The sequence below is a fragment of the Polistes dominula genome, unplaced genomic scaffold, assembly GCF_049000335.1.
Source record: "Polistes dominula isolate Pdom_NZ unplaced genomic scaffold, Pdom_raw_medaka contig_31, whole genome shotgun sequence".
In the NCBI taxonomy this organism is placed as follows: domain Eukaryota; kingdom Metazoa; phylum Arthropoda; class Insecta; order Hymenoptera; family Vespidae; genus Polistes; species Polistes dominula.
Window position 1 is genome coordinate 6,903,245 of NW_028300925.1, and position 20,831 is coordinate 6,924,075.

The 20,831-nt window shown below is 30.6% G+C and overlaps 1 protein-coding gene across 6 annotated transcripts in view; it reads right to left on the reverse strand.

The window, feature by feature from the left end:
* The window catches only part of nolo (ADAMTS-like no long nerve cord), a 241,059-nt gene that overhangs the window by 11,689 nt on the left and 208,539 nt on the right, over positions 1-20,831 (reverse strand). For all 6 annotated transcript variants that reach the window (XM_015334210.2, XM_015334199.2, XM_015334215.2 and 3 more), the window contains 6 exons: positions 15,049-15,190; positions 14,323-14,455; positions 12,540-12,642; positions 11,622-11,720; positions 1,667-1,808; positions 1,354-1,447 (listed from right to left, as the gene is read on the reverse strand). In XM_015334210.2, the coding sequence (XP_015189696.2) occupies positions 1,354-1,447; positions 1,667-1,808; positions 11,622-11,720; positions 12,540-12,642; positions 14,323-14,455; positions 15,049-15,190 (713 nt within the window). The remainder of the gene's footprint in view (positions 1-1,353; positions 1,448-1,666; positions 1,809-11,621; positions 11,721-12,539; positions 12,643-14,322; positions 14,456-15,048; positions 15,191-20,831) is intronic.

Genomic DNA, 20,831 nt, shown 5'->3' on the forward strand with positions numbered 1-20,831 from the left:
TGGTGAAAATGATGATGAAAAAAGAAGAAGAAAATAAATAAAAGAAAAGAGAGAGAGAGAGAGAGAGAAAATAAGGGATGGATCGAACAAAGACGTGAGATTATGCGAGAGATTAATGATCTTTCAACGCAATTAATTACTTCGATCGCTTTGTAAAAGAAAGGGGTGGAAAGAAGAAAGAAAAAAAAAAAGAGAGTAAAAGAAGGAAGCATTAACAGCACTTCAGTATGGCTGTGAATTGACAAAACGTGCATAGGATCAACTATGAAAGAAAAAGACAATTAAATTGGGGGTGGGAGAAGGGGAACATAACCCAAAGAGAGAGAGAGAGAGTGAGAGAGAGAGAAAGAAAGAAAGAATGAATGAATGAATGAATTTCTACTATAATTTAATATAGAAATACTTTGGGAACATCAAGGAGAGCTTAGATAAGAGAAAGAGAAAGAGAGAGAGAGAGAGAGAGAGAGAGAATAAGAGTGAATGAGATAGAGATAGATACTTCTATTTATTTAGCCAATATTTTTAGATGTTTATATATATTTTGTAAAATAAATGATCAGTATAAATAAAAATGTGTATATTCTTATAAAAGGGGTAGGTTTGTATCAGGATTGTATCAAGGTTACATTATTTTAATATATAAATACAAACTATCTTTGAAAATTTTATTTATTATCCTTTTCGTTTGAAATTATAGTAATACCGATCATTTATCTTAAAAATTGATATTTTATTATTAATATTGATCCAATAAATAGCGGCTATATAGAAATAGACTGACAGATGGATAAAGAGTGTTAAAAAAGTAGTTTAAGTAAGGGAAATAAAAAAAATGTAAAATATAAGAATAGAGAGAAAAAGATAAGAAATAGAAATAAATGTAGGATCAATAAATAATAAAAAGAGTTATAAAAGAAACAATGAAATAAATTGACAGAAAGAGACACAGTAATAGGATACCTCAGATATAACCAGCCACAGGCAAAGTAGATCGTATATCTGTCGGAACAGACCAATTGACATAAAGAAATGAATGCTGTGTTTTAAATTCGTTCGGGGGTCTGTATCACTAATAGTAATACAAATATACTTTGGGATGAACATATACACGCGTATACATAAATACGAATAAGCACGATAAAGCTCTATGAGAACACATCGATATGCAATTAAAAGTTTTCGGTGGCTCGATCTACGGAATATAATAAATAGATAGATAAAAATAGATAGATAGAAAGATAGATAGATAGATAGATAGATAGGTAGACAGACAGATAGATAGATAGAGAGATAGATAGATATATGTGTATGTGTATAGTTCTTTTTTTATATCTTGTAATATTTATTACTTACGTTGATTCAGATGGGATTGGTTGGTCGATCAATTTTTCTGGCACCGGTGGTGGTGGATACGGTTGCATCAATGGTTGAGTTAAATCTTCACCATCTTTGAAATATCATAATCATAATCATTTAATATTTTTATAAAGTAATCATGTTTTTTTTTTTGATAATATGATTGCAATCGATTTTTGTTAATTTATTTATTAAAAAATTCTCTTTAAAACCCTAACTTTAATGTCAAATTTTGTGAATATATTTATTTAAAAAATTTTACAAAGTCCAATTTTGAATGTTCTGTTATTTATATAACATTTGAACTTACACATGCTGCATGCCACATTAGTTTTGCATTCTTGTTCGGCTCGTGGTCGTTCTAAGGGATCACAGCCAGTTGAAATCAGACCGTTTCCATCTCTGCATTCGATACTTCTCCTTCTAAACCCGGTACCACACGATGCTGAACACTGTTGAAGAAGTAAAATCTATTAAAATTGTGATCGAGTCATTGTAATCTTAAAATTCTTGTGTCATACGACAGGATGTAATAACAGATGAGTTAGTTTTCTGAATATAATATATATATACTATAATAATTTAACAATAATAAATTTGAAAATATTATAATTAAACTAAACGTTATTAAATCCTGTCATATAACGTTTCGATATTTTAAAATAAAATCAAAATAAAGAATAAAAATTCTATAACAATTGTATTCGAAGTTAACAATGTTGTACTAAATCTAAGTTACGTAAAATCATTATTATTATTGTTTCAGGTGCTTTCTTTAAACATCGTAATAACTTAACCCATATACAACGTTAACTGTTAAAGTACAGACGATATTCTGTTATTTCTTAGGTATAACATTAGATATACCATTACTTGAACTCATCACGATTATGGACTTTATCAAGTATAATTACTAGTCTTCTAAACTTCTGAATTGGTTGTATCAGAGAGAAAATCTATTATTTATTATTTAAACTCTTAAAGATGAAATATATCACATTACTTTTCTACATTTATATTTCTTTGCAACTAACTGCACAATATCCATATCTTTAATATTATTCAAACTTTAATTAAAAATCTGCAACAAATTGTCGTCTAAAAGTAATTAACATTAATGGAAGATGACATAAGATATAAGAACATTAAACACTTCCAATTACATAAATACAATTATGAGTACTTTTTTTTCATTCCGATATTTTCTTTCAAATTTAATTTCAAGTAGAAAAGACATTGTCGCGTTCAATAATATTATTCATGGAATAATGGTAGATATGAAATTTTATTTACTTGCAATAAATTCGCTCGCACGCGTATCACTTTTGATTTTATAAATATGGAAAAAAAAAAAGAAAAGAAAAAAGCATAAATAATTTTTTCTCTCTCTTAATTTGCATACGAAACGTAGAATAGTATTTTTAATTGCATAATTCTCTCTTTCTTTTTTGCTTCCCATCTCTCGATTTCTCTTTCGTCGAGAAGTGAGTTAGGATCGTGTCTGTGGAAATCCCATGAGCTGATCTACACTCGGTCGTTCTAGGGTTCAGCGTGGAGCGACGTAAATCGAACAAGAAGAGAATGTGGGGGGAAGGATTATCTTCAGGATTTTGCTGAGAGACGGGTCATCCCTACCATCCTGTTTCTTTCTCTCTCTCTCTTTCTCTATTTTTCTTCCTCTCAGGTAAATGGTAAAGTCGCGAGAAGCGAAGAATCGTTCTCTCTACGTTTCTGCACATCGCCTTTGGCGTTTCGTTACTTTTCGGTGGGAATAGAAGGTAGAAGTTTTCCTGGTAGCACCGAGATAGTTGCGAGAGAGCTTCATCGGTTTGGCTGATATTCGTCGAAAGGATTGAGCAGTTGAAAATCAAAGAATAAGAGAGAGAGAGAAAGAATGAATGAATGAATGAATGAATGAAAAAGAAACAGAGAACGAAGAGAAGAAAGAAATAAAAAAAATAATAGAGAGAGAGAAGTAGAGTGTTAGTTTGTGTATGTGTGACAACGATAAAGTTAGTGTTTGTGAAAGAGAGAGTTTATGCATGAGAATTTACGTGTGTTGATAGTAGAAAATGTATGAGAATAAGAGAATATGTATGACAGTGAGAAGGTGTATAAGAATGAGAAAGAAAGAGAAAGAGAGTGTGTATGTATGTGTTAGTGTGGCGTTAAGAAAGTATGCGAGAATGAGAAAATGTGAGAGAATAAGAGAATATGTGCTAGAGAGGGGTGGGTATTAGAGTGAGAAAGTGTATGAAATTGAGAGAGTGTATTTGCGAAAGAAAAAGAGAGAACAAGAGTATTCGAAGGGAGAAACAAAAGGGAAAGGTTGTGGAAGAGCTGACTTGTGAGAGGAACAAAAAGGTCGAACGCAAGAGTTATCGTTCAAGACGTCGAATGTGTAAAAGGTGACGCGAAGGGAAAAGCGGAAATCCACTCGACTTAGGCGCGTTAGCTCTCTCTCTTTCTCTATTTAAAGCGATGAAAGGTTAAAGGAAGAGAAACGTAGAGTAAGAGAGAGAGAGAGAGGAAAAGGGGTAGAGTGCTTTAAGGAGCCCTGTGCTTTCGGTTCAATATTTGCATGGCTTCGAGGCTCACAAAAGAGAGAAATCTATCAATTCCTGTCTTCCAAGGCGCTTCGAATTCTCTCTCTCTCTCTCTTTCTTTCTCCTTCTTGTTCTCATTCTAGTTCGTTCGTTCGTTCGTTCGTTTTAGCCTCGGATGAAATCATTACGATGCCTTGCTGACGGGCACGAGGCTTTTGTGTATCGCTAGCGAAAGGGTGCCTCCTTTCCGTTGTCCCCACCTCTAATCCCCATCCAACCACCCCCATCCCATCCCATCCTATTTCACCTCTTCGCCGTCCTTTTCTCCTTCTCACTTTCTTTCTCTCTCTTTCTCTATTTTTTTCTTTCTTTCTTTCTTTCTTTCTTTTTATCATAGAAAATGGCAGATAAAGAGAGATAGATCGCAAAAGCGAACTCTCGTGCATCGATCAGCTACGAAACGCCGTAAATCATGACTCGCGTACTTTCGACAATACATACATACACATACACACACAGATATATATACATAAACGTATCATAAAGATACAAGCGAGTGTATAGCTAAGAAATTCTCACGATGGTACCCTCAACTCTACTTTTGTATACTTTTCGTTTTTCAGCCACCCCATTAAACCACCCACTACTACTCTCCCTCTTCTCGAGATACATTGTATGTAAGACATTTTCCGGCGTAACGTCTCGATGGATTTTATAACAAAGAACACCCCAAGGCTAAGAGAGTACGTCGTGTTACCTACGGTGCTAAGAAATCGTAGATGACTCGATTTTTGTTCGCGTGCGGAACTTCACTAACACGTATACATACCTGTGCGTATGTTCGTATGTTTATATATACGTGTAAGAGAATCATTAAGTAAACGATACATCGAGAACGATTATGAAATATTTTTATGGGATTTGTGGTAAACAAATGTTACGCTCGATATCATAGAATTTGGTCGTTTTCTACATGGTTGCTGTTAAATCGAAACAAAAAATACCATCGAGTAATTTAATCATGTCATACTTATTTATTCCAGTCGTTTATATTTGTACGTTATCAGCCAAAAGTTAAGAATTATTTATTAATTGAATTACATTTTAAGAGATTTCAACATACCTTTTTTTTAGATCTGTAATACACTAGTATAGTCAATTATCAATTTATGGTAATATGCTTGGAATTGAATTTTCTTATTTGAATAATTTTAGCAATTTCTACAAGAAGGATGGGGATAAATATTCAATAAGAAGCACCTGAAAAAACTAATCACTAGTATGACCAGAATATGTCAGACTATCATTAATTTCTTAGACAAACACACAAAAATTATATTTCTCTGAATTCTATGTGATAATTTTGAATTTTTTGCCAACAGTGTGTACGTTTATGTTCGTACATGTAATATTCGTTTATTTCAAGGAACAATAAAAGAAAACTGAGAGAGAGAAAGAGAGAGAAATTTCCAGAGCATTCGATAAAAATTGATACATAAAAGTGTTTTTAAAATACTTGAATATACCTCCAGGGATGATTTCAGGTGGTTATAAGAATGAAAATATAATAATATTGGACATACAATTGTATGAATAATTTGTCTTATTTTAGAATACCTAAATTAGTATATTTTGAAACACCCTTGGCATAAATGATAAGAATCTATATATATATATATACTTTGAAAAACGATCGATAACGTATTTTCTATTTGTACGTTTTATTTATCTATTTCTATTTCTTTCAAAAAGAAAAGAAAAGAATTGAAGAAGAGATTCTACGATTTAGAAATTTATCGTCGACGATCTTTACGCTGCACATTCTACTACTGCTACTACTACAAATACAACTATACTACTATTACTTTTACTTCTACTATTATTACTACTACATATTGGATAGACAATTTCGAAACGTTTCGAAACGATCGTAGTTGTAGTAGTAGTAGTACCTTTAACTTTAACGATCGAGCGTTAGAAATCGTCCTTGCGATTTACGAAACGTCACTGTACTATTTCAAATGGCGCCTGTTACCTTAATAAATACCTATTCGATTTGAGAGAGTCGAGTACATTTAGCGGACTTATGAATAAATCATAAGTATAACGTTGCATACCATAGGGAACACTCTTGGCGATTTTTCACATTTCTACATACCACAGGGGAAAATGAGATAAAGAGAAAGACAGAGATAGAGATAGAACATGAAAGAACTGACAGAATTTATCTCACGATTTTATACACAAAAACCAAACGAGATTGCTATCGCGGTGCTGTAAGATTTTTATCTTTTCCCAAAATTTGTTTACCTTTTCAAATTTTACGTATGATATCAGTTGACGTCATCTTCATTATCATTACGTGATCATATAATGGTTGATTAAAAGATCTTTTAAATGTGAGGATACGTTACGTTGGTTGTAAGGATTTTACGTAATTAATTAATTTCGTGATAAAATAATTAGGAACGGTTTTTTTTTGAAGGGTTCATATTTTTGAATCTCATTAAGTTTCTCATACGTTTATTTGATTGCGTTGTTTAATTAATTAGATATTCACTTGATTTTATGATTTAAAATAAAACGAAATGATATTAATAATAAAATGAAAGATATTTTGGAACATTTAATACTAAAATATCACATATCAATCGCTTGTTAGTCATAATTAAAGATAATATTTATTTAATTTTGTTGTTTAATAATTACATAGTTTAAATACAGAGCATAAGAGAGAGAGAGAGAGAGAGAGAGAGAGAGAGAGAGAGAAACGTTAGAATTTGATTAATAAATCTTCTCGGAGATTGATCGACGTAGTAAATTATTTCGGATGGAAGCCAGCTGGTACAATAATTATCGTCGACAGTGCGTTAATTATTTAGATAAATCGTACCTCACATCGTAAATATTCCTATAAATTGTTCGTTCTACATCCGGACGCTATTTGAATTCCATTAATTTGTGAATGTAGCGCTAATTTCACGAATTGTCCGTTTGCGAATGTGCGTGTTTGTTACGTTTGTATGTATATACGGATTACAACAACATGGACAATAAGTTTTGTAGTAAACCGAATTTCATTCTCACGCGTGAGAGAAGAGCTTCTCTTTCTCTCTGTTTCTCTCTTTTCTCTCTTTTTCTTGTTGTGTACTTTGTAACACGACAAATTTGGAGAATTTCCAAATTTCTGTCGGACCATACCAAAAACTTATTCGTTTTTCTTCCATCGTGTTGTCTGTTCAAGATTATACTGATTACATTGATTAAACGACTTTTTATTTATCATTTTTACATTCAACTGCAACTTGGTTATTGATTATTGGGGTTTTGCAAATATATAAAAGTATTATTTTATCTACTGAAAATAAAATATCTAAGATTGCATATATTTTAGTAGATCAAACTAAAAAATTCTATAATAGATAACTTAATTTATTTTGTTAAAACAAAAAAAAACAAAAAATTCATATCTATTACAGCTTATTGATTTTTTATTTTTTTTTATCGATACTACTTATAAAATAAAATGATAAAAATAATAATATATTCCAATTAACGTAAATTTAATAGATCACCCATTTGTAACTTCAAATCTAGTATTCTTTTTAAACATAAACAAAAAAGAAAAAATTATTCTATCAACGTTTAAAATATACTCTATTGATTTTTCTTTTATTAATAATTTTATTTATTTATCCTTGGGGTATGGGTTGTATCATATAATAAGATTGTAGTAATAAAAAATAAAAAAAATCGGAAAGAAAACAAAACAATATTTAAAGTTCAGAGTATAACGAATGAAAAAAGTTTTGGTATATATATGCCGTTGAAATTTTAGAAAAGAGGGGAAAAATAAAAGAACGTTTCGTAGAGATATCGACGTGACATATAAAACCTTAGTGGAAGTTACATAGCTAGTGGCTACGTTTGGACTCAGTCCAGGGGACATTTCGCGAAGTTACATCTCGATTTGCTGGTAGTACAGATGCTACGACGAGAGAAACCACGACGAAATTCTTTCAATCTCTTTCTCTTTCTCTTTTTCTCTCTCTCTATTCACCCCCCTCTCTCTTTCTTTATCATTCTTTTTCTTTTCTATTGTAGAGAGTGGGCATTGAACGTCGGCGCGTCTCAACGAGCACTAAAAGCTTGCCTCGGCGCCATGAGGTCGTTCGTCCTTCATCGATCTAATATTTGTCTATCTATCTTTATTTTTCTCTTTCTCTCTCTCTTTCTATTTTATTCTTATCAGACAAATTTTTCAAATATTCGTATAAACTTTAAAATATTTTTTCCCTTATATAATATTGTTTCTCATTTTTTTTCTTTCATTCTCATTTTTAATTTTAAGAATTTCAATTCGTTCATATTCTCTTGTATTTTGTTTGTTCAAGAAACATTTTTTTATTTATTGCAATATTATTAAAAAGAAAGATTTACACGATTTACACCGAATCTTTAATTGTTTGCAATAAATTACGACGTTTTATACAATCGATATTGTTTATACGAACAATAATTGTAAATAAAAATAATATTTTATTTTTCAACGTTTGTATCTATTCTTTTTTTGGTTTTTATTTTTATTTCGATCAAATTTATCTCGGAGAAAATTATTGATCGATATTATAAATAACATTGGTTACCGTTAGTACGAAAAATCTTTTGGAATCATTTCGGGGTTACTGTATTATTTATAAAAGTCGTACAATGTACGATAGGAAATAGGAAACGAGAGAAGGTGATAAAGGACGACTGAGGAAGTTACTATGAAAAGTATTCGTAGTAGGATGCCAAAACGAGTCTTAAATTCGCGAAGGCGCCATGGAGTCAGACTCGAAAAATCCTAAATCGTTCTTTTCCTATCTGAATCACATTTATTATACACACATGTATGGATATACACTACATATGTACCAACAAAAGTATATATACGTATGAAGTAGGAATAGTATTGTACAACGAACTAAAGAATTGCAATTTTATCGTGACTAACTGAGAAATATAAAAATAAGATAAAGAAAAAACAAATATAGATTAAAAAAAAGTAATCTAGATAAAAGGAGATGAATAGATAAGCGGATGAGGATTAAAAAACTAAAAAAAAAAAAATAAAGAATTGAATTTTTGTTATCGCGAGAGGATTTTTTTCGATGCTCTTGAACGGCAGGCGTGCCTGTTAATGGCACGGTCTCGATCAGCATTGTGCCCATCCATCGGTGTATTTTCCTCGCGTTTTACTACCCGTGTGTTGTATCACGAGAATGAGAAAGAAGGGTGGAAAGGAGAGGGGTAGCTCGAGTTGGTGTTCCAACGAGGAGTAGTACTGGATTCGTTGTACAACGTGAGCCATTTTCCGAGAGAATGGATCTCTCTTTTTCTCTCTTTCTCTTTCCAGAGTTGCTGAGTGCTCTCGTCAACTATATACTTTCCCTATATTCCTCCAAAACTCTCTCCCTCCCTTTCTCTTTCTCTTTCTTTTTCTATGTTCTATCTCGGTACGGCTGACATGAGTGTCTATTTTCAACTACCCTCCATCCTAAACCACGAAAAACCGCGTCCCGTTTTCCTAAAGACTTGGAAGGTAGTGAAACGTTCGGAGACTGGATGGAACGACTCAGGAAACATAAAGTGGAAGATAGAGAGATAGTTAGAGGGAGAAAGAGAGAGAGGGTCGTTTGACGAGTAAATTGTCTTGTTTGATGTCAATGGCTGATACAACCCGAAATATCCTTCAAAGAGATACCAAGAAACGTTACCCCCAAGCTTCTATGAAGATTATGAAGAGAAAAAGGGAGTTAGGTTTGATACTCGACTTAATTCTATAGGACTTATATAAACTCCCTCTGAAAAATAAATAAATGTTTTTCCCTAGTCGAGCATTTATTATTTGGAAACTCTCTCGAACGTGTCGTCTAGCAACTGTCGGGTGCACGCAAGTCCCTACACTGCATACATTCTACGATTTCAAAAGCTGTATTTTTCTACTCTATACTTCTTTCTTTTTATTTTCTTTTTTTTTTTAAACAACACGACATCGCGAATAGGTATCTCTTTGAAACTAATCTACTATCTTGATTTCATCTTCCCCATTTTCTTTTCTATGGGACTACTTTTGTTTTATTTTTTTGTTTTTGCATACGTTTTATTCTGATTTACATAATACACGATATCTCTCTTTGTCGTTTATGGTGAAAACGTATGAATGTTGGAATGCACGAGCCTATTTGTCGTTGTTACGTATAACATCACTCTCGTCACGTCAGCCAGAAAATCGGATAGACCGATCCACCTTGGTAACACGCGTGATATAAGTTCAACTGAATATATACTGGTTATTCTCTTTTTGTATTACACGATGTTTCTAACACACGGTATACTTTTAACGTCTTTGTAGAATTTGGTAAATCTCTGTAGAACATGGAACGTGATAAGAATTTGTAAGTGCAATTACGAACTCATTTTATATTTTTTTATTCTACTATTCTCTGTTGTCTTATGATATTAAAATTTTAAATTTCATTTATACATATAATATTATAATCATATTTTATAACACATGCTTTTATTCGTTATTTGCAGTTTAGACTGGAACTATAAATTTTTAATAAGATACTTGATTTATTTGACGGTTAATATTTAATTAATCAGCGTATTTAAAATATATTTATTATTGTATTTTAATATTTCGTATAAGATGCGAATAATTGTCCAATTAAAAAATTAAATCCTTTAAACGAATTCACATTGAATCATCATTCGTTTGGTATTAATAATTATCCTATTAGTTTTTTTTATTTCGTACAAGACGAATTTACATGAGATGGCAGTTTTTTTTTGAAGAACCTAACGACCTTGTTACAAAAGAATAATCTGTACATTTATACGTCTCCTTGATGTTAACCTTTCTTTTTGTAATAACAAAGAAATCCCTTTCCCTTCCCGTTCATCTTCCTCTTTTCTAAAAACAGAACCTTTGAAAAGTTTTTTAACAAAGAAAAAAGTCGAACTCGAAGACTCTCATAGAAATCTCGAGGAAGCCCGTTTAAACCGCTTTCTACACTTGACACTCTTCACCTGCAAATCGTTCGAACGTGTCACGAGAGAGCTTTTTCCTTGTACCTCAATGGAGTACGTAAGACAACAGGAAACTACAGATATAAAAAAATTATTTAACCAACTTACAAAATAATAGAAAGCTTGAATAAATAAATGACCTAGTTTTTTCTTTATTTTTTTAAACATTTTTATGAGAAATCGATTGATTGTTCGTTGCAAAAAATTCACAATTACATACGTTCAATACGAATGTATCATCCGTCGAAAGAATTTCATTTGTCTTAAACGTATTTTCGATATATCGATTAAATATTTTTCTGATCACGTCACTAAGGATTTCAAGAGTATGAGAGAATTCTTTTCAATTTTATCGTGAGTGGTTTTTTAATAAAATTGATTTATAGTTTTGTAATTTTTGTCACGAAACTAAACGATTGTCTCGATTAAATTATTTTCTATGTATTTTGAAAATTAATCTATATTTTTTTTACGTGATCAAATAATTTTGACCACTAGTGTATATATATCTATATATATATACTATACTATATATATAGTAAGTATATACGTAAGTGTATATACATAAATTCTGATTTCTGGAACGCTCGATTAAATGGCAATCGAGATTGGTATGTTCTTGTAAGATCGAACTATACAAACCTCGCTCCATTGATCTGCCTCCCACATTGGACAAGAGATAATGTTACAGGTCTCCTGAATCCGTGGTTTGTGGCTAATACTGCATTTGTGCTCAGGTAGCTGTAACAATCAGATTTATGTTTGTCGTTAAATCTCTATTCAAACAAAAATTATAATATCAAACTTATTTTTTAGTTGTATTAAAAGATGTCTTTTGTCTATAATAAAACTTTATGAATAATATTGAATTACTAATTATTCATTAATCACCAAAAATATTAATTTTAAATATTCTTTATTTCTTAGTTTATTTAAAAAAAAAAATATATAAAATAGGTCTATTGCAAATGGTTTAAAAATTTGTCTCATCCTGGTATTTCCGTGCTACATTTTATCAAAAAAGAAAATGAAGTACCATACACGAATGTTATTTCTCCATCTTCGCACTTATGCATCACCAAGGCGAATGAGATTCGCGAATTTGCATCGAGCCAGGGAGTCTCGGATGAAAAATTTTACGACGAAATGTCGCTGAACCACGAACTAGTCCTCTAAGCTTAAACGAACCAAACGAGGTTAAGGATACGTTCGACGAATCGATGTAAGAGGATAATCATATATCTACCGTATTTTCTTTTTTTATGATTCGCGTAAAAGGAATGATAAATATTACATTTCGAAATATCAAAAAATATCGATGCGTCTCGTAGTAATTTTTTTTTCACCTACCACATTTGTTTATTGATCAATTATTTCGTTGGTTAATATTTGTTCTACATTTGATAAAATAGTTAAACAGTCAATATTTTGACTAGATAGATTAATCCATCAATACGAACAATTTTATTTGAAAATACGAATTGAAAAATGTTATGAAAATATTGACTCGATAAAAAGTCAGGTTAAGAAAAGAAAATATTGTTGAAAATATGTTTTTACCTTGGTAGTTTCGTTGCCATTTTCTTCGGTACAAAAGACAGCTCTGGTTCTTGATCCACCACCGCAACTGGCACTGCACTTGCTCCATTCTCCGCTTATCCATCTGAAAGTAAAGGAGAAAAGAAAAAAGTAAGGAAAAAATGGAAAGAAAAAAAAGCTTGAACGTCGAAATACTATGGAGGAAGAATATTCTTCTTGTATCTATCTTTTGACGTGGTAGTGGCACATTGCCACGAGTATGACTGTTACATAAAGCACGTTGCTTGCAGTATTTTCAGTAGTAAAAGAAGTAGTAGTAGTAGTAGTAGTAACAGTTATATTTGTAATCGTAGGAATGTAATAGTCACAGTAACAGTGGTAGTACTTACAATTGTATAATGGTGTTAGTAATAGTAGAAGTAGAAGTAGTAGTAGAAGTAGTAGTAGAAGTAGTAGTGATAGTGATAGTAATATAGTTATGATAGTAGTGATAATGTATTTGCAAAAGCGTTTCTACAAGCTTTAACAAAAAAAATATCCGGTTCATAAAATTCACTATTCGCTCGATAAAAACTAATTCATGGGGGTGGGTCACAATGCATTTATCGCAAGAGAAATTACGTTGGTCTTTCGATGAGTTTTTACGCTTGTAATTCAACGTAAGTACGTACGATTCGAATCATTGAACGTCGCGTTACAACACGAAGTCCCGAAGCCATTATCGTTTGACTATCGTAGAGAAGAAGAAGAAGAGGAAGGGAAAGAGGAAGGGAAAGAGGAAGAGAAAGAGGAGAAACACGCGATGGGGCTGTTTCTCGAAGGTTGCAAGTAGTAAAAGCGATATTTGCTCGAACGAAACTCGTTTTAATTCGAAAAGTGGAAGATCAATTGACTTTGATAACGATTCCTTCCCTTTATTATACTATTTTCATGAAATTTCGTGCTTTTTTCTTTTTTTTTCTTTCGTTTTAGGTCGTTTAGATAATCGATACTTATTTGTTCAATTTATGAAAATATTTTTTAAAATAAAAATATAATAGACTTATGATTGCATCTAACTAAACGTTATTATGTTTCTTTTCTAATTAAAACTATTTAATATTTTATTAGTTTAAGATAAATGAAACTTCTTTATGTTATAAATTTAAGAAAATTAGTAAAAGAAATTAATTGATCTATTGCGATCGATTCATTTTAATTCAGAAACGTTGTTGAACCAGAATTCGTATTCTTTTTTTCATTTTTTTTCTTTTATCTTTCTTCTCGTCCTACAAAAATCCTCTCAAGAAAAGATGGAACGTTCGCACCTGACGAATTTCTGAAATATTCAAAGCCGAGGTGTGAGAAATGCTAAACGAAGCTGTCTCTTGTTAGCACCAACGCTTAGAGGAAACCCTCGACGATACGAAATACGTCGTTGAATTTACTCTTCTACGTTATGAAACACGAACATCTATATATGTATATATATATATATATATATATATATATATATACAATGTGTATACAAGAGAAAGTAAGACAGAGACAAAGAGATCAACTAATTAATCCCACTTTTTCCCTTTAAGTTTTTCTTTGTAATCTTTATAAGCTTTATTCCTTTATATAGGATACATTTTAACATTTTATAATATGTTAAATAAAAAGCATGAAAATTAAGAAACAACGATAATAATTTAAATTAACAAAAAAAAAAAAAAAAGAAGAAAATAGTAAAAGAGAAAGGATTTTGTTTTGTTTTGTTTTAATAAATTGTATTTCTAATATTATTTTCTCTGGTGCATAGTAGTGCAACAATACTCACTTTGTCGTGCAGGGATGCGTGTTGCACGGTATCAAGGCCTTCTCTGGTCTCTCGTCGTTCTTGCAATGGCTGTCGTCGACAACGCGATCGTCCGTACCGACAGCCTTACAAACTGGCATTGCTATTTTAAAACCTGCGTACGACAAAATACTGGATAAAAAGAAGCCGGAAATTCTTTCGTTCGTTTATAAAAGAGAGAAAGAGAGAGAGAGAGAGAGAGAGAGAGAGAGAGCGAGAGTTTACTTGCACGTGAAATCATTCTAATTTAATTGAATTTATTTATTAAATAGATTTAAATTCAACGAACTCACACAAAGATATCGATTTTATTTAATTTAATTTTAATCTTATCGTTCGTGTTCTAATAATCAAATAATTTATTTATCTAATGAAAACACAATTTATTTGTCATTATTATTTTTTATAATAAATCAAACGTTTTCTCGATTTAAAATACTGTTTGGATAATTTGTTGAATTAATGAAATTTTTGTAAAAGTAATATAATGAAAATAAAATTAATTGCTAGTCGGAACGAAAGGATATTTTTAATTTAAAATTTCAATCTTATTTTATAAAGATGGTTAAAGTAAAAGATACGCTTTCGTTTCGTAAAGACGTCGCGAATGTTCTGATATGAAATTTTTTCGTCAAAAGAAAATTATCATCGTATTCCTTCGAAGAGGAGATAGAAGAAGTGATCGTTTGGAAATAAGAAATTACTTACCTCCGCCGCAAGACTTCGAGCAAGCGGATATCAGTTCCAAGTCCCAAGAATATTTCGATTGACAGCTTGATCCATTTCCGCCGCATACACCGCACGCATCCGTGTTCTTGCTACTTCCGACTCGCAAATCGCAGCCTACTTTCTGTAACATGAACAAAAATATTGACGTTTTATTAGTAACTATTTTATAAAAAGAAATAGAGAAAATGGATAAATAAAAATGAGGTAAAAAAAAATATATATTAATAAAAATTCAACGAAAACTTCTATACGAATATATATGTGCATATATTTTTTTAGTAACATTAATACTCATATATAATTGTATTATATTTATAAAAAAAAAATATGAACCAATTTTTATTTCATATTATATCGTACAATTGTATCCTACAATTGTTAAAAACAATTATATTAATTATAAACTCGTGATAATTACAAAAAAATATTAATTAACGGTTTGCAATTCTTAAATTATTCCATTTCTTTTATTCTTCGACAATATTATATTTAACATTTAAAATCAATCAAGTTTCTTTTTCTCGTTTAGTCCCATTATCTCCTGTCCATGAGAGTGGGAGTAAAAAGTGAGTATTTAAAATTAGCAAAAGACGGTAGGAAAAGTTATTTCTTGTAGACCGAGAAAGCTATATAGGGTGGCGAGGAGTATCCTCCCTCTGGTAAGAAGTTAAGAAAAATCTTCAGAATAGTAGGAAGGAAGGAAGGAAGGAAGGAAGGAATGAGAAAAAGGTTGACGTCGATTCGTGACCTGGCTTGGACACCGTAGACTGATTTGTCATTCAGCTTGCATAGAGGTTTGCTCGTACCTCAAGAAAAGTACATTATTCATCTCTTATCCAGTGTGTTCAAAAGAAAGAAAGAGAACGAAAGAGAGAGAAAAAGATGAAAGAACGAACCATACTAGAAAGTAACGAGGATAACGAGAAAAGAAGAGAAGAGAAGAGAAAAGAGATGTAGAATAAAAAAAGATAGACGTGAGCTTAATGAGATCCATGGATCGCGATCGAGCAACGAATAAAACCAAAGTAATTTGATATTTTAAAAGATTATTTTTCATACATCGTTAATAGAAATATAAGTATATCGACTCTCGTATTATGTTGCACGGAAATACGTTTCTCCTCTAATCAAGTAATTTTTTTTATTTCAAAAAATTAAATTTGTTATTAAATTTGTAATTAATTTTGTTATTTCAAAAAATAAAGAAGAAGAAGAACTTAATCATATAGTAGAAATAATGTTGTATAAGATATTGATCGTAAAAGAATAAATTTTATATGGAGGGTGGTGTTTTTTAAAATATGTGGATATAATTTCAGGGATGATTTCAGGTTGTTCTAGGGATAAGAAATATGGTTATATAAAACATGTATGATTTTAGGTATATATATATATATATCTTGAATATAGAATATTTATTTATTTATAATGTAAGAAAATAATAACTGTCCGAAATTTAACGAATATGTATTCAATAGTCATCCTTCCATATATAATTATGAAAAATAATTTATTTATATTTTTGGACTAGAGAAAATAATCAATAATATATTTGTGTGGATATTTCTTTTCATTCATGTATTTTTATTGGTGTGTGTGTGTGTGTATTTGTGTGTAGTTTTTTTTAATGAATTGCTTTTACGTTTTGTATACGCGAACAAAACAGAGTTGCATCGTGCATGAAATCGCAAACGTGTTCACGTTCGAACACGTATATATATATATATGTATGTACATACATGTATGTATTTATACATACATACACGTATTTTCAAAAGATCGAACTTCGTGTGTTCGATAGTGGCTATTTGACGGAATTTGTGGGCGGAATAATAATTCGTTCGAGAAGAGTCGCGAACTGAGTGTTTCTGTATAGTAGGTAGAAGTGTGTGTGTGTGTGTGTGTATGTGTACGCGGTATATATGTATGAACGTTATATTGAGATTTAATTTCACAGGAGGATGAATTCGTTTTTCCGCATTCCTTTACCATTTCTCCTCCTCTTTCTATTTATTTTTTTTTTCACTCGTCGATTCGTTTCTACGATAACTATATTTCCACATATAGTTTTATGCAAATGTTATTGTATCTGAGTTCTTGCGTTTTCTATGTATATATGTTGAAATTTTACGTGTTTAGATATGGAAAATATATAAAGTAAAAGATGAATAATATATTCTAAGTTAAATAGTGAATTTACATTTATAATTATAAATGTATGTATTAAAGAATAATTTCGAAATATTTAATATATACAAAAGACGTAAAAAAAAATTACTTCGAAAATAATTTCATGAATACTAAAAAATAAGTTTTTATCGAAAAATGATGATTATTATTAGCAACAACTAAAATAGAGTAACACTTCTCTAAATATTAATCTAAATGATTTAATAAATATATAAAAAAATAATTTAGGTAATATTTGATCAGATTTTTATAAAAAAAGAAAAACAAATGTATATAAAATTTATGAATACAAATAGATAAATCGAAATAATGTAATTTAATTTGAATAAGAATAAGAATGAAAGTGTTAAGTTTCGTGTTGGACATTTAGTGGACATTATAGATTTTAACATCGCTTTCTATTGGTACTGCGAGATTAGATTTACACTAGCTAAAATGTAGTATGTCAGGTTGAAGTGCGATAATTGAAAAATAGGGGCCATCGAAGAAAGCTCTTATTTCTCTAAGTAAACAAGCTGGAAGAAACGGGGGAGGAGAAAAGTCGGTCGAACGTGCGAAATGAAAGATGGTGAAACTTAATGGCATCCTTCCCCTTCTTCCCATATACTCCTAACTCGTTTTCTCTTTACCTCCATCACCAACGCCACCACTACCCCATATCGACTGTCATTTTTATAATCCTATCTATCGGTATATATCCGTTGGATCAACAATATTGAAAATCAATAGATATTGATTGATATATTATGGTACTTTTTCCTCATACATTTAATAATAATTTACTCGTCAAAATTTAAATTATTATTAATGCGCATAGATTAATTGAGCACATTTGACGTTTGTTAATAATACAATCGATTCATTATTATTTCATATTCTCTACTGGATTATATGCGTAATATTGTAGGGTATATTATTTGATCGTACAGCAATTAACATTGGAATGAATAATATAGACAACAAAATATTATCTATTATATTTTGTTTTCACTATTTAATATTTATAAATATTCAAAAATTGTTTTACGAAAGAAAATACTTTTCACTGTTATTTAGATAAAGAATATTTCATAATTTTAATGCACTTTCAATAAAAAGAAAATATCAATATTATTTATTTTAAATATATAAAGCTGATTAAAATTTATTACAATATATGAAATATAAATAGATATTTAAAAATAAAAAACATTTATAATTAATATTTTCGATGAAAAATATAAGCGTTATATTCATTTTCGATATAAATGAATAAAAAGAAGAATTTGTTATATAATACGTGAAATATTTATCTTCCAAATGGAATATTATTTATGAAAATGTAGCACTTTGCATTTCGTTACTTATTCCCATAAAATAAAGAGAGATGAAACGCTTTTATGATTATTAATCCTATTTATACGAAGAGTGCATTCGAAATACCTTATTAATGGCCAACCAGTATCACGCGTTGTGTATTCAACGTTGCAAATATTTTTACTACTTTACGATACGCCTTTTTCCAACATCTTGGAATACCCTTTCCATCTTCCTTTTTACACCTTTTTCTCGGTTCTTTTAACGTGGATCTTTCGATAATAAGATTTGTAGGTCACAAGAGAGATAGGGAAAGAAAAAAGGGGAGAGAGAAGGAGAGAGAAATAGAAAGAGCTTTTCTATCCTCTCTTTCTATCTTCATTCTTTTCTACTTTCCCTTTTTCTCATCGTTTTTCTGTATTTTTAGTGGAAACAATGGGATTTACGTTGGACGTTCAAGAATCTTACTACGGTAAAAATCTACCTATTTTATCGTTAAGATAGTAGCGATATTTCTTTCGATAGTTTCATTTCTTTTTATTTTCTTTTACTTTTATTTTCTCTTTTATTTTGTTTTTCAAGAAAATCTAGATGGAAATTGTTAAAAGAACGTTTTACGTTTCAGCAATGCGTTATTTTTACATTTTATTCTCTTAAGTTAGTATTTTGTTGATTTTTTCAAAACTAATGGATAACGATTGGATTTTCTAAAATCTCGGAATTAAAATATATTTTTGAAATATTTTCTATTTGAAACAATAGCATGACTAGTACTACGTTTTTCTGTTTCAATAATTTGTTACTTTTATTTCTATCTCTAGTTCTCTATTGTTTGAATAAACGTTTATCTATTGAATTTAAACAATTTTTTAAATTCAAATGTATAATATTTTTTACATATTTTTTGATAGGAATGACTTATATAGATAACAAAAAAATTTCTAGAGTTACGTTTCAATTTTAGAAATGCGTTACTTCGATTTCTTTCTTTTTCTACTATTCTCTCTTTCATTTTTCTTTTTTTTTTAGACGAACAGAATTAAACAAAATGTAATAATTACGTTTCAAAAATATTTTTTGATAGACGATAAACTATACGACTGGTATTGAAAAAAATTAACTAAAATATGTTGTACAATTGTTTTTCCTTTTCCAATTAACTTCTGATTTCTTTTTATTAAATTAACAAGTGTTCAGGAAGAAACGAGTAAGAGAAAGACAGACAGATAGAGAAACAGTCAGAGAGAGAGAGAGAGAGAGAAAGAGAAAGAGAAATAACATGGAAAGAGACAGATAAAGAAAGACAGACAGAGGAAAGAGAGAAAGAGAGAGAGGATTGGGAAGAGAGCAGGAAAGCAATTTCCAGTGAAACTCTGGTAGAAGACAAATTCTAACGAGTAGAAGGTAATACAAAAGCGGAAACGAGTGGGAGTCGTGGTGGGCTTGGGGCCACATCGAGCATGTCCGTCCGAAGCGGAAGAAAGGATGCACCAGGCGAGCCTTTAATAATGCAAAGCCAGTTTACGTTTACCGGAGCCTCGGCTACGCGCTTAATTACACTCGTAGTACTCGTCTGCTGATTAGATATTGTCCTTCCAACTTCATTCTCGCGGTTATGAAATTCCGTTAATTATTTTCTCGACGGTACCTACCTACCTACCTCTACCTATCCTACTCTACCTTCCTACCTTTCCTCGAAGACCGTCAACTCCTGCGAATTCTACGAGAATCCTAACGAGAAACAGAAAGCGAAAGATAAAGAAAGATTGAAAGATGGTAAGAGAAAGAAGAATAAGATTGCCAAGAGTTTCTACTGCTTTAAAATCGATAAGAATAGTATTCTTTCATCGTTTCTTTTGAGATTTTTCTTTTCTTTTTTTTTTTATTGGGTTTTATTTAAACGATTCTTCTGTATTATTTCAACTTCCATCTGAGTTTTGTTCAATTTTCTTAAATTCGAATCAAATTCAAAAGAAACATATCACAAAATTGTCTCTGTGCATTAGATTGTATCGTAAGTTTCTTATTTTTTTAATGTAAATTTAACGTTCTTAATTATAATTAGATGATGTTTAGGATCAATGTTTTAGGAAACCAGATAGGAGATATAAAATAAATGAGAATGAAACACGTGTTCCACACATTCGATTTTGGTTTAAATTTATAATCCTAATTAATTGAAATGATAATCCTCGGTTTGTATTTCTAAACAATATTCTGGGTCGTGCACGTATATTTCTCGTCCTCGTTGACGTCACAAATTCTGTTAATTGGTA